Source organism: Melopsittacus undulatus, chromosome Z (genome assembly GCF_012275295.1).
Source record: "Melopsittacus undulatus isolate bMelUnd1 chromosome Z, bMelUnd1.mat.Z, whole genome shotgun sequence".
Classification (NCBI taxonomy): Eukaryota; Metazoa; Chordata; class Aves; order Psittaciformes; family Psittaculidae; genus Melopsittacus; species Melopsittacus undulatus.
In genome coordinates, this window is record NC_047557.1 from 103,354,234 (window position 1) to 103,369,256 (window position 15,023).

General features: G+C 43.5%; 1 protein-coding gene across 1 annotated transcript; it reads left to right on the forward strand.

Moving 5' to 3' along the window:
* Positions 1-11,647: 11,647 nt before the first annotated feature.
* UQCRFS1 (ubiquinol-cytochrome c reductase, Rieske iron-sulfur polypeptide 1) lies at positions 11,648-14,499 on the forward strand. Its single transcript, XM_005143285.3, has 2 exons — positions 11,648-11,920; positions 13,715-14,499. Exons 1-2 carry the CDS (start codon positions 11,710-11,712, stop codon positions 14,323-14,325), a joined length of 822 nt encoding a protein of 273 aa, XP_005143342.2. The 5' UTR covers positions 11,648-11,709; the 3' UTR covers positions 14,326-14,499.
* The last annotated feature ends 524 nt before the right edge of the window (positions 14,500-15,023 follow it).

The window sequence follows — 15,023 nt, forward strand, 5'->3', positions numbered from 1 at the left end:
TGCTCAAATACTGAAAATCTCTTTATGAATAACAAGAATTGATGTTTTTGCCAGCAGCAACAATATTTACAGATTGTATGTTATATTAAAGAGGAAATTGAAAGTAAAGATGTGATTCCACTAAAAGAGACACTAAAATATGCAGACTATCTCACCCTGAAAAGCCTGCTCACCTTTTGTCAAGATGTTTTGCTTACTATTCATAAAGCTTTTATATTTTATGTTGACTATTTAAATCAGTTATTATCTATCAAAGTGGGCTTCTGCAAACGTTTGTGATATCAGAAAAAAATAAACAACAAATTATTATAAAGAACAACAAAAATGTGAGATTTTTCATAAGCTAGAGAAAGTTTCCCCCATTCATCTAAGAATGTTTCTTGCAGGAAACAGAGAAAATGCTCTGATAGTGAAGTACAGAACCAAACCAGCCAGTCTGATTAAGGCTTTGGTGTACTCAAGGAACTATGACAGGCTCCATCGGCATAACAGCTTGTGCCAAATGCCATCATTAACAGTGACACAGGGCTGATCAGAGTGCAGACTGCCAACGTCCCACCACCACCAGTGAGCACAAGAGGAAACCTCATCTGAATAATCTATCTTCATGATTTTCAACCTGGTGGAACCATGGTGCTTAATTCCCTCCCAGTCATCTGTGGTGCTTAATTCCCTCCCAATCATCTGTTAAAAACAGGTTCATTTTCCTTTAAGGAAGTCCTAAACTGATGAAAGAACAATGCATTCGGCACATAGCTCTTACTTGGAGATTAAGAAATATACTTTTAACCCAAGTATCTTACACCTCTGCAGCCACTGAAAGTACATCCAAAACTCACAACTCATAAAATCCAAACGATACTTCCTTTTCTCCATATACAGAAATGCACCAAAATGTACCAAAGCACACCACAAAAAATAAAGCCAAACCTAGCAAGAACCTAGTTTGTTTTACATTGTCAAAACCATATAGGTTTAGATGCAGCTTGACCAAGTGAAAAGGCAAGAGAATTCCAGAGTCAGACACCTGCCTGGGAGCACTGTATCAGTCAAGAGTGTCAGGAGAAACCAACCCCCTTCCCAAAGGAAGGGAGGAATCAGTTCAGGAGGTTGCTGAGAAGCCTTCACAGACTCACAGGAGAGAAAAGTAAGTATAAACCAGGGCCTTTTAAGCACATATTTTGAAATTATGGACTGCTGACAGACCACTTAACAGAATGTACACAGCAGATGTTAATAAAATACACCTCCAGACAGCCAACTTACTCACGCCAAAATACCTCAGCCTTGTAGCAGAGTGCAGTGAGTAAAAGAAATTCATTAGGAACAAAAAACCCCAAACCTCAAACCAACCAACCAAACCCAAACCAAACAAAAACCTCCCACAAATTAAAAAAAGAAAGACAAGAAAGCAGGGCACCTGGAGGAAGAGGGAAGGTGTAGTCATTGTTCACCAGGCTGCATTTCATCTGCAAGACCACTGAAAATTGAAAATTAAAGTAAAAATTCTAATGATGATGAATGCATACAGTAGGTGCCATGCACAAGTGGAGAGGTGATGCCTTTAACAGGTTTTTCCATTATCATTAGATTCAAAGTAGGCAATTACACAAACAAAAAGAAGGAAAACTGGAGCAAAACATTCTTGTCTCAAGGGAGTGAAAATAACGATGGAATTAATCATATGGCTCTGGAGAAATTAGAATTAAACAGTACTAGTGACAAAAGATAAAAACAGTAACTCAAGTGTATTTCAACTGTCATATACATCTATTAATATTCTTTTCTCTCAAATTTTGCATTTCTCATTTCTTTCCTCAGTGAAATAGGGGAATGGCTTATGAGGAAGGATGGAAGACAAAGGGAGCAAATCAAATGGAATTCCAACAAATAGGTAAATGCAAGCCGTGCTTCAGGCCAAGACAGCTTCCTGAGTGGATTCATATTTTGCCTGACCAATTTGGTGATCTTCTATGATGGGGTTATGGAACTGATGGACAGGGGTGGAGCAGTTGACATCATCTACCTGGACTTCTGCAAAGCATTTGACACTGTTCCATATGACATCCTTGTCTCTAAATTGGAGAGACATCAATTTGATAGGTGGAGCACTCAGTGGATAAAGAACTGGCTGGATGGCTGCATGCAAAGACTTATGGTCAGTAGTTCAATCTCCGGCTGGAAATCAGTAACAAGTGGTGTCCCTCAGGGATCAGTATTGGGACCAGTCTTGTTTAACATCTTTGTCGCTGGCATGGACAATGGGATTGAGTGTGCCCTCAGCACGTTCCCCAATGACACCAAGCTGTGTGGTTCTGTTGATCCGCTGGAGGGAAGGAATGCCATCCAGAGGGACCCTGACACTCTTGTGAGGTGGGCTGATGCCAGCCTCATGAAGTTTAACCATGACAAGTGCAAGGTCCTACACCTGGGTTGGAGCAATCCCAGGCAGAGTTACAGGTTGGGCAGAGAAGAGATTCAGAGCAGCCCAAGGAGAAGGACTTGGGGGTGTTGGTCAATGAGAAAATGAACATGAGCCAGCTTCAGTGTGTGCTTACAGCCCAGAAAGCAACCGTATCCTGGGCTGCACCAAAAGGAGTGTGACCAGCAGGTCGAAGGAGGTGATCCTGCCCCTCTACTCTGCTCTTGTGCGACCTCACTTGGAGCATTGTGTGCAGTTCTGGTGCCCTCAACATAAAAACAACATGGAACTGTTGGAACAAGTCCAGAGGAGGCCACAAGGATGATCAGGGGCTGGAGCACCTCCCATATGAAGACAGGCTGAGAAAGTTGGGGCTGTTCAGCCTGGAGAAGAGAAGGCTGCATGGAGACCTCATAGCAGCCTTCCAGTATCTGAAGGGGGCCTACAGGGATGCTGGGGAGGGACTCTTCATTAGGGACTGTAGTGATAGGACAAGGGGTAATGGGTTGAAACCTGAACAGCGAAGGTTTAGACTGGAAGAAATTCTTTCCTGTTAGGGTGGTGAGGCACTGGAATGGGTTGCCCAGGGAGGTTGTGAATGCTCCATCCCTGGCAGTGTTCAAGACCAGGTTGGATGAAGCCTTGGATGATATGGTTTAGTGTGAGGTTTCCCTGCCCATGGCAGGGGGGTTGGAACTTGATGATCTTAAGGTCCTTTCCAACCCTAACTATTCTATGATTCTATATTACTACATAACTGAGGTACTGTGTCATGATTCTGGATAGGTTTGCTAAGGAGTATATTCCCAAAGCCAAGCAGAGTATGCATAGATACCCAGAAAATATAATCAGAAATTCCCCAGTATGTCTATAATAATGAACCTGCCATGCTGCAAATGCAAAAATTTACTTTTTTTTCTGAAAACAAACATTTTTTTAAGCATTCCTCAAAAATTCACGGTTTCAGCAAACAATTTCAAAACTTACGTTAGCAGACTCATGCATCCCATGGCCATACTTGATAAACCAGACTGATGCCCAAGACCTTTTCAGCCAAGAAAACATCATTTAGCTCTAGCTGTACAGTGAAACACTGCACAAGACAAATGGTAGGATACCTGCAGCCAGGGCAAGAAACAGGAGAGCAACAGTAGAAAAATCATGCTACTTTTTTATAATACATTGGAAATGGAGAGTCAAACTGCCCTGAACTGGAGGGATAATAAAAATATAATCCAGAGCTGCACATTCACACCCCCTTCATAGGAAATGGCTGACAACAATACTCCAGTAAAAATGCCATTCTGTCCTGTCAGCATTTCTGACAATGCTGTTATGGAATTCTACTTTTGCCCTTTTCAGTCCCTCAAGCAAAGTGTTGTGTCTCAAGTCAAAACAGGCATCTGTACATACTTTGTCTTGCCATCAGCCCTGCTGATACACCTGGACTTGTGCATCAGTAGCATTCATTCTGCACACCAGTGTGGCCACATCCTGTCTTCAAATCCTGTTCTCATTACTCCTCTGATACCTCATCCATGTGGATACATGTGACTGACCATATCACCTCCACCAACCACTGCTCATCAAGTTACAATGGTAAGTGGGACAGTCTGTGTGGTGCCTTCTCCCTTCCATGTGCTGCTTGTGGGACCTTGCATTCCAGGAAGATGCTTACCCAAAGAAATGGTACAACGGCCTTTCTCAAAGCTTACCTGGCATCCCCAGTGACAGTGATGTGTATCTGGAAGAATCAGGACTTTCAGTACAGCCTGTGTAAAACTTGGACATTGTCCAAGCACAGTTCTTGCATCAGAGAACACGAGAACTAGGAACAGTAAGAAACGAGGTCCCTAATTTAGGAATGTGCTTCTGTTTTATCAAACCCACTATCTGCTTTACAAATATATTACTCCCCTCCTACCAAGCTGCTGACCAATATATTCTGTTTCTTTTCACTGAAACCTAGTATCATGCTGTGTTTTCATGTTGAGATGAAAATTGGAAAATAGGTATTCAGGTTTATTCTGTCATCTTGACAATCTCTTTTTGCCTTGTGATATTTTAATCCACTTTCCATCCTTTCAACATTAACAACTTCTGACAAACTTTTCTTCACCCACGAAGATAACATATTCATAAATGACCTCACACTATGTCTGAGGCTTGAAACATGAATTTATTTCCTTTTATCACTTTGAACTAAAAAGAAAGAAAATTAGCCATTACTAAAAAAAGGCTTTTCTCCACTCTTTTTTAGTTCTCCTAAGGAATAACAGTTTCTTTTCCTTTTATCTTTTCTTTCTGAACTACAGGTACAGCCTGATGCCTTTAAGCATAATATTTCAGACCAAATGTATTCCTTAAATCAACAAAACCAAATTATAGTACTACCAGCAGTAAGAATAAATGAAATAAAATGTATAATAATACTACTCTTAGACCTTTTTCTTTGTGCAAAACCACTAATCATAGAATCACAGACTGGTCTGTGCTGGACCTTAAAGCTCACCCAGTTCCAATCCTCTGCCACAGGCAGGAACACCTTCCATGAGACCAAACCCCATCCAATCTGTCCTTGAACACTGCCAGGGATGGGGCAGCCACAGCTTCTCTGGGTACCCTGTGCCAGCGCCTCAGCACCCTCACAGGGAACAGCTTCTTCTGATTTTTTTCTTACTAAAATTGAAGATTTTTCTGAATTGCAGAATTCCAGCAGAAAAGAAATAATCTTTTTTTCTCACAGAGAAAAGGCAGAGGATTCTCGTTAACATTTTAAAGAATTGTATGGCTTACAAAAAATAGTGGTCTTCCAAGACTAAAGAGTAAATTTATTTCTTTACTCAAAGAATAAAACAAACTCAACTGTGGGAAAAGAGATCAGTGCTGTTTCACAGGTATGTTTCTCCTATTAGTGTGGTATTTTTAGGCATAAGGAGTTTGTACACATCATGGTCTCTGCTCAGAACACAAGTAAGGATTTTCATTTCTGGTAACAGAGCTATCCAGAAGAAACAAGGCTGAGCACGCACATTTAAATGAGACACTCAATATTCAGTAACACTGTTTCCAGCAATTATTCTAGCTAAAACTGGGATCTGCATCTGTTCCTATTGTTAAGTGGTTAGGATCACCTCCATATCCTTGCTTATAGAACTTGAACTATGTGCTATCAACCTTTCCCAGTTGACCCACAACCAAAGAAAAGCATCTTGATTCAGCATAAAGGTCAAACTGCAGTGGAAATTAGATAAATATTGTAGAAATTCACTCTTTAATGTTGCTGTTTCCATAGCATCAACAATCTAAACTGTGTGATAGCTGTGTATCCAACAGGAATTCATTATTTTAGAAGGCAATAGAGCTGCATTAGTGCCACGAATGGTATACAGTCACAAGGTCTAGATCGGGTAGTAGTCCCAGGGGGTACTTCACTGTGCTCTCTCTGCCTCCAAATTATCTAAATGGAAAGGGGTTTATGCATCTCCCAGAATTAATTTTGCCTTTGAAAAATAAGGATAGAGAATACAGAACAAAAGTATGAAAAGCTTTCAGACTTGCTTTCCTTTGTTTCTTTCTGCTTGAAGTCTACCCAATTACCTCACCTAGTCCCAGCCTCTAAGTACCTCCTGCTTTTTCATGTGCTAGCAAGGCATATTCCAGATGAGGCACAGAGGGAAAGCAAGCTGCCCAAGCTGCCTTTAGGCCCACAGGGTTCTCAGGCTGCAGCCTATGGCTACAACCAACAGGCCATCCCCTGGCTTTGCAACAGCCAAAAACCCAGACTGGTTTTCAGATGTTCAGCTGAAGTTTCATTTCAGCACAGCTGATGTTGCCTACAAGAGAACCCCCCTTCTGCTGACAAACTCAGTTGATGGTGCTCTCCAGAGTCCAATGATAGCGTGTTTGTGGACAGCCCAGAGACCTGGGCTGGGTCCAAGTGCACAGCATTCCCCACCTTGCAGCTACACATGGCCTGGGACAGGCAAGAAATAAGGAAACACATCCTGGCCAAAACAAGATCAGTGGCAAACGCCTCTTTACTGGCACACCCTATCACCTTCCTCCTGCAGGCCTGCCTTCTGAGCACAAACACACCAGGGCAGGGGTAAGCTATGGTGGTGGTGACAGGCTTTTCAAAGACCTGTGGAAGCCTCTACTGGTTTCAGATGATGTCACACTTATAATTATTTTTTTTTAATTATTTTTTCTTTTCCCCTAGGATTTGAAACAGACAAAGAAGAAAAATTATTTCCTCTCATTTTTTAATGAGAATTGCCCACCTGCAGCATGTGGAAGTCCACTGCCTGCAGGAGCTTTTTTGTTGGCTAAAAGCTCAGTTTATATAATTAGCATGGTAATTAGCGAGCTCTTTGCTATTAAAAGGAACTCATTACTGCTAAAATTTGCTGATTGATCAATACTCATGAAGCAACTTAAAAAATGTAAAAAGCATTTTGTGAGCCACTTCAAATAAAATCTTCAGTGTGAATATTGAGAAAACATATCTAACGGTTGTCTCTGACTAAACTCAACCTGTAATTCTCCAGCAGCTCAAGCAAATCTATGTGGAATTGGAAAAGTCATATCCTGTTACCTGCTACTTGTCAGATTTCCTTCACAAGGGATGGAGCCTGATGGGTGAAGTGAATATTCACCTTAGATTCTGCAATGCTTTCAGAGGTGATCTCACAATAGGAAAAAGCAACACAAGTGGTTGTAGAGTCACTGGATTCCCCTGCATGACTCCACACTTGCAGATGCTGCTCCCTTTCCTGAGGGCTCCTGGGAGGCTTGACATGTCCATGAAGTCCTTTTAGTCATAGAATCATAGAATAATTAGGGCTCAACAGGACCTTAAGATCATCTAGTTCCAATCCCTCTGCCATGGGCAGGGAACACCTAGTCACATGGATAGACAGTATTATGAGAAGCAGTTTGAAAAGAGCATCACCTTTATCCAAACTAAATTATTAGCATGGTCTGAAACTCTTATGGAATGAGTTACAGCCAAACTTTCTACTCTTTGTCAAGTTTTCTCATGCTTCAAAAAGAACTGATAAATTATCCAACAATTTCTAATACTGAAATGCAGGAGCAGAAAGAAGAACAAGGGAGAGATGACAAGAGGGTGGACATGTGTCAGCAGTTCAAAGAATTTCCCTTATTCAGGAAAATCTCAAGTGAATTTCTGCCTCCACTGGAGTCAACATAAAACTCAGTGAGCTCAACAGCACCAGTATATCAGCCTTGACCTAAGCACTTCTAAGAAACAGCCTGTTCCTTTCTCCCTGCCCAGCTCAGATGTCACTTCACATCCAAGCAAGCTGTGGCTCTGAGACTGGCCCCAGTCTTTCAGGCACTAAAATAACAAATAAATAAGAATGATTTGCCCATCACAGACCAATTTGGTATTTATGGGCTCCACAACAGCACCTAATCATTTTACAAACAGAAAGGACATCACCAGTCACTGAAGGGAGTACTTTTTTTGACAGGGATCATAACTAACTACGGCTAGCCCAATTCACCCACTAACAAAGTGGACTTCAGTGAGAACTGGGTAAGGCCCTAAAATCATGCAACATGGTCACACTTTGCTATAGTAGGAAGGGAATATGCATTTCAGTTCACTGAGAACAATCAAGGTAGGTCACTGTTCTGGAGGGCACAGGGACAACCGTATCGCTGTTCAGGTACTGTTGGGTAAACAGAACGGGCACTTCACATGGACAGGTCACCTCCACAACTTACTCTGCTGATCTCCATTTTCCACAGCCACACTCTTCTGCTGGCAGCCATACCACCATGTGCCATTTCACAGCAGGTGCTGTAAGAGAATGAATTTCAGTATTTACAGGTCTTTCCCTACTCTATTCCTCTTTCCGTATTTTGGAGAAGAGAGGATTATGCTAGTTGAGCCTCTTGTTTTTTTCAGTGCATTAAGTATTTTTAAGCTATTTTTCCCAAGTGCTTCTAACATTCATTTTGCTTTAAATTTATTCTTGCTTTCAAGCAGCAGAAACAACCCTTACTGAGTATTATTTTTATCCTTCTTGGAGATGGATGATTTATTTTTAATTGCTTCTTTAGGTCAGGATGCTGCTTACCAGTCTGCCTACACTTACCATGTTCATTAATTTAAGCTTTTTTAAAAGGTAGTATGTCAAATCAGTTTTTTTTTCTGTTGGAAAGGGAAGTCATGATAGATAGAGATCAATTATTAATCAACATTAACTGAAAGTATAAAAAAACCCAAGAAGCATCTAAGGCTCAAGAACTCTTGAGTGAAACACTTTCTACCAGATGACACTTTTCCAACAGAAACTCTCCTAGGAACTTAAGCACAAGATGGAGGTCTAAGTGCTCAGAGCTACTTTATTTGTAGTTACAGACAAAAAAAAAAAATCAACAAACCAAAACACTTCAGATTTTAAAAACTAAAAAAAAAAAAAACCAAAAAGAAACCAAGAGAAAGAACAAGAACAGTCTCCAAGGTTATACAGAGGCATACATGAAAACAAGACCACAGCCAGCTCCTCCAAATATTAAACTCCTGATAATCCAAATCCAGCTCTCCATCCCCTCAAAGTCAGTCATAGGCTTGTAGAGTCATAGAATGGTTTGGGCTTGAAAGGACCTTAAGATGATCTAGTTCGAACCCCATGCCATGGCAATCAATTAATATATTGACAGAAGTATAAGATCCTAAGCCGAGCAGAATGAACTGTATGACCTAAGAATTCAGCAAACACAAGTAAATATCCCCTCTGTTATTTCCTACAATTTAACAGATAAGAAAAGTGCACATGTAAAAACACTGGGAAAACCTCACTGCTTCTCAATCCTCTGTATCTATTCCAGATCACAGGGGACAGCTCACAACCATCCATAAACCCATTTGTAGCCAGTGTGTTGAAAAATAATCCAGTCCAGAACTGCGTTGAAAATGTGATCTTGTGTTTCCATGTTCCTGCCATCTGATGTAGAGCATAAAACTACCTTCTAACTCTAATAACACTATTTCTGTCTTTTTATCAGGTATTTGGAAAAACACATTTAAACAGAATACTATAGCTAACACTGCCACTGAGCTTCCTGCAGGGATTTCTCAGTATACACACAAGATACAGATATACACAGAAAAAGAAGTACCATGAACACAAAGCCAGTGCCAGACCTCCTTGCTCTAGTCAGTACAACTCGTATTTAATGCTAGTAATTCATATCTCAGCAAGACACACATAGTTATCACTGACAAATATGCAGGCTCCAATAACACTGGATAAAATTATGTTAATGCATTTACATAAACAGTGCAAGCTTGATCCTTCCCCTCTCTTCACAGATAACCCCACACTAACAGCATTCAACTGATTTATAACCCTGGCTGGAGAAAAGCAGAAACGCTTCAGCAATTTTCCATCTCTGAATGAGCTTTTGTTCATAATCTACACTTCTATTCCCAATAACAACCTCTGCTGGATTTCATAGCGGGGTGTTGCAGTAACTGAGATCAGCGTCCTTGCTCTTTATGTTCACTTTTTCAACTGACAAGCATTCCACAGAAACTTGTATCAGCCGAGACCACCACCTGACCTGTCCTGTCCTCCCAGTGCTCAGAGCTGAGCTTGGACACTAGAGCAGTATTGCACACTCAGTGACACAGAAGGTACTTCCTGCTTGCATGGTGGCATCATGTAATAAAACTACCATTTCCCAGATCTCCTTGTTATAAAGATTTACCGCAAACCGGGTTTTGTCCCAATCGATTTTATTCACAATTGATTAGAAATTTAAAAGAGACAATAAGCAAAACAGCGCTGGGTGCGCAGGGGAGTCTCCGCTCCACCAGCAACGCACACCGGGATCTTTGGAGTACAGTCTCTTATACTTCTCAGATTTGGGTTTTAGCCAATCTTGTTGTCTTCTTTACCCGAATGTCGACGTGGCCACTTTCCTTTGTTCTTTTCTTGTTTGCTGGGGTCTTTTTCCGGTGAAGATGTTGCTGAATTTACTTAGTAATGTATTGACAGAAAAATGCTTACAAGCTTAACATTTTGTTCTATATCTTATATGGTTATTTGCCTAGTGCCCAAGTTTGCAGTATCCTGTAACGAAATGTGTCTCTTGATTATTTAACCCCCTTAGGCCAGTCAAACCGTTAAACGGAAGCCCCCTTTGAAACACAGAGCAATTGATTAGGGGAGATTATCCCCTTTGTTTCTCTTTATTGACAGGAGCACTTATGATAATCACGGTCACAAAGGAGGGCTGGTTTCACACAAAGTGCAAAGGCGACAAGGACGCTTAAATTCCTGACACGAATCATCCCTGTATATTTCACATCCTGAAAACCGGATGTGTCCTTCATCCCACAGAACCATGGAGCAGGCGCTTTGCACTGTTACGTTTTACGCAATTGCCACGTCTGGATCTTCTGGTTCTCCTGTTGCTCCCTACATCATGTGTGTAATTTCTGCTAAAAAAAAAAAAAAGGTATGAATCTGTAAATGACCTTGTACTTTTTACTACACATTTCACCCTAACTTGTAAAGCTCTGATGTTCTTTTCACATTACTGCTTTTTCCTAAGTAGAAAACGCTTCCCACGTTCTCCCCCGCAGGTTTCACCCGTGTTTGCCTACTTCTTGCCCCACGTTGACGCGCGGGCACTTCCACTGCACCTCCTCGTCAAGGCGCAGGTCGCCCTTGCCACCAGCTCCGGCAGGACACAAGCTCCGGGACTGCCACCACCTACTCCGTGCTGGGTGACTGCAAGGCCCGGCCACGGGGCGCAAAGGACGGCCCAGGGGTGGCTGATGGCGACCGAGACACCCGGACAAGCCCTTTCCGTTGTCATCGTTTCCACGGGCCCTCAGTCCAGGCTCCACAGCTGCGCAAATACCTGTGCACACACACACACGTATGTACACACACACACACGTATGTACACACATACACATGTAGTAGCGGGCGAAACGTTTCTGCCCGGCGCCAGCCAGCCCGCTCGGTCCTGGTGCAGCAATAGTCCCTGTCGCACTGCTCGGGCTCGGGCTCGGGCTCGGGCTCGGGCTCGGGCACGGGCACGAGCACGGGCACGGGCACGGGCACGGGCACGGGCACGAGCACGCCCCGCTGCGTCCCGGCGGCGTCACGTGCACGAGCAGCGCCCACGCCCCCGCGCCGCAACGTACGATGCCATCACCGACGGCGTGACGTCGGCGCGTGCGCGCAGTGCACTCCTGGCGGAAGGTCGCAGCGGTGACCGGTCGTGCAGCTGACGCCATGTTGTCCGTGGCTGCCCGTGCCGGGCCCTTCGCACCGTTCCTGTCCGCTGCGGCGCACGCCGTGCCCGGCCCGAAGAAGCCGCTGGCGGCGGCCGTGGCTCGTCGGGCGGAGAAGGTGCCGCTGGACGTGCAGCGGCCTCTGCTGTGCCGGGAGTCCCTGAGCGGACGGTCTGCCCGGGGGGGACTCGTTGCTGGCGCCAGCCTCAACGGTGCGGGGCCGGGACGGGGAAGCCGCTCGGGGCGGGTGGGAACCGGGCGCAGCCGCAGCCTGGAGCGGGCCGGGGACGGTGGCGGCACCGCCCGGGGGGTAAGCGGCTGCGGGGCGGGCCTCGGGGGGGATCGGAGCCTTGAGTTGGTTCAGGGGTGGCGGCGGGGCAGTCTTCGGTCCGAGCTGACATCGCTGAGGTAACGCACGGCAGTGGCGTGCCGTGCACGGCTGTCGTGTTCCGTGCGCCGGCTGTCGGGTGGGTGGTGATGGTGCCCTTCGGCAGGAACGTTCCGTTCGTTCAGTTTGATCGCGACACACGAGTAGAGATGTCCAGCGAGAACACACGGGGCTGTGCTGGGGCACACGACAGCTCGGGCCGTGCACTCGCTATGGCGAGCTATCACTCTTTTCCTTGCTGGAACTTCTCCTCCCCGCCCTGCAGCAGCGGTCAGAGGAGTACCAGCCAGGGGAAGGTGCGGAGTCCTTGCAGCAGCGGTTCACTTGGTGTGTGTGCACAGGGCTGGGACCTCACCTGGCCCTGCCTGCAAGGCCGAGAATTCTGCTAATCCATTGCTAACATAGCTGGCATTTAGCCTTATTCTCAGTGTTTATTACCACCAAGCACACTTTTAACAGAACATAAGGAACTTTTAGAAGTTAATAATATATTGCTTGTTACTAAAGGTAAAACAGTTTAAGTCTTGATACTGAAATCAGTTTGTATGGTTTGCTCTCAGGATTTTGAATTTCAGTTCAGTTTCTCTGCAGTTGAAATCTTACAGTAAATCTAACAGGTAACTCTATGCTGAGTTACTTCTAAACAAATGTAAATATTTTCCCTATCACATATAAATCCCTCAGAGTACTTAAAATATTAAGTACTTTGAGGGAATGGTTTTTATTCAGCTTTGATAGCTTTGTACCAACTGCTAGAAGACAATGGAAACTAACTAGTTATTTTCAGACAACGGAGGTTGCACATTAGTGTCCTGAATTCAGCTGGGCAGGCAGATAAAGCATTCCATCTTTGGTTCACAGATTTTCCGTGGGGAAAGCAGCTCACTTCTGCTGCAGAAGTTAAGGGAAGACTGCATGGTTTAGCCCTCACATCTTGTTAGTTTAGCACCCAGCTTTGACACTTTAAAACTTTGGGAGTTGGATAGTTACTGGCTTTATCCGTAAATCCTTGTGTGAAGTGAGCATGGCAAGTAAAGGTCTGCAGGGTTACAAACTGTTTACTGGAGCAGTTAGTTCTGACACAGCTTAATATAAATGGGGATGTCTGATACTGTATTTTTGATTTTAAAATGCTCAGCTTTGTGCTTTGGATGATTTATGTCATAGAAGTTTTTTGACTCAAAAGCACCAACATGTTAAGCTACAGATGTGCAAACTTCACTAAAGCAAATTTCTTCATAGCATTTTTCTTCCAGGGAAACAACTGATCAGAAAACAGGTCTGCCTTGTCTGGACATGGTATCCTACAGGAATTTTTCCTTGAAATCTTCTGAAAAAATGGTTTCCTTTTAACGCAGAACTTCTCTCAAATTTGTCTGTGTCCTTATTGGGCTCTGTGTAATTTTCAAATAGGTAAAACAGTTTCACAAATCACCTGTTCATCTACCAAAAATACTTTCTGGAAACGATTTTCCTACAACTTCATTAGCGGAATCATATCCAGATATTGGAATAACTTCTACCCCTTTCACAAAAGAAATCTAAAAGCTGTAACTCAAAATACATTGTCATATTTTTTGCCTAAAAGGTTTGTAATTCCATATTCCTTCTCTTGTAGCACCCACCACTGTTCGTTGCGTCCATAATGATGTTGCAGTACCCGACTTCTCTGCCTATCGTCGCCAAGACGTGCTAGATCCCACCGCATCTTCTCAAAGCAGCAGTGAATCTAGGAAGGGGTTTTCTTACCTTCTGACCGCCGCAACGTGTGTAGCAACTGCCTATACTGCTAAGAATGTTGTCACCCAGTTTATTTCCAGCCTGAGTGCTTCTGCTGATGTGCTAGCGCTGTCAAAGATCGAGATCAAGTTATCTGACATTCCAGAAGGCAAGAACATGGCTTTCAAGTGGAGAGGGAAGCCACTTTTTGTGCGTCACAGAACCCAGGCAGAGATTGCTCAGGAAGCTCAAGTTGATCTGGCTACCTTAAGGGATCCGCAGCATGACTTAGACAGAGTTAAGAAGCCAGAATGGGTCATACTCGTGGGTGTCTGCACCCATCTTGGTTGTGTGCCCATTGCCAACTCTGGGGATTTTGGCGGTTATTACTGCCCTTGCCATGGGTCCCACTATGATGCCTCTGGCAGAATCAGGAAAGGCCCTGCTCCCTACAACCTTGAGGTTCCCACTTACCAGTTCCTGGGTGAGGATGTGGTAGTTGTGGGCTGAGTAACAATATGCTCACTCACCTTCATGTTCCCATGAATGTGCATTCAGAAGGGTTAACTGAAATTGTGGAGTTCTGTAAAACCATACTAGCTGTCTAGGTTCTCAACCAGACGATGTTTGAGTACTTATGTGTTCAGTTATAAATAAAAATTTGGAGTGAGCGCATGTTCCTGACTTATGGTAATGTGTGTTTATTTGTGTGTGGACTGATGTGTCTAGTCAAGGAGATACTGCAGCAGAACAGAGTATGTTTTTAGAGCCCTCCTGAAGGGCAGCTGATCCAGGACAGACTGAAATACGAAGCCATTACTTCCTGTTTTCATTATTTGTACTTTCTAGATTTTTTTACTGCATTATGGGAAGGAACATCTAAAAAAGATCTTGCTATGAACTTCTAACAGTTCAGAGTAAGTTTCAATATGGAATCCTATGAGATGCCATCCTGTTCCTTCCAATGTGTTTGTTCTCAAGTGAAGTGAAGGAAAAGGTAATTAAAAACCTCTCCAGAAAGAAAATCTATTTACATTGTTCAGTGGCAGCTTATAATTATTTAGCTGGAATGGCAGCAATGTAATTTGTGGTGATGTGGACAAAAATCAGCTTGTCATGTTAGAATTACAGTTTTAATACTTGCAGATGAGGCTTGATCTTGCACATACCGAAACATTAGGTCAGGGATGTTTAGCTATGTGTTTGGG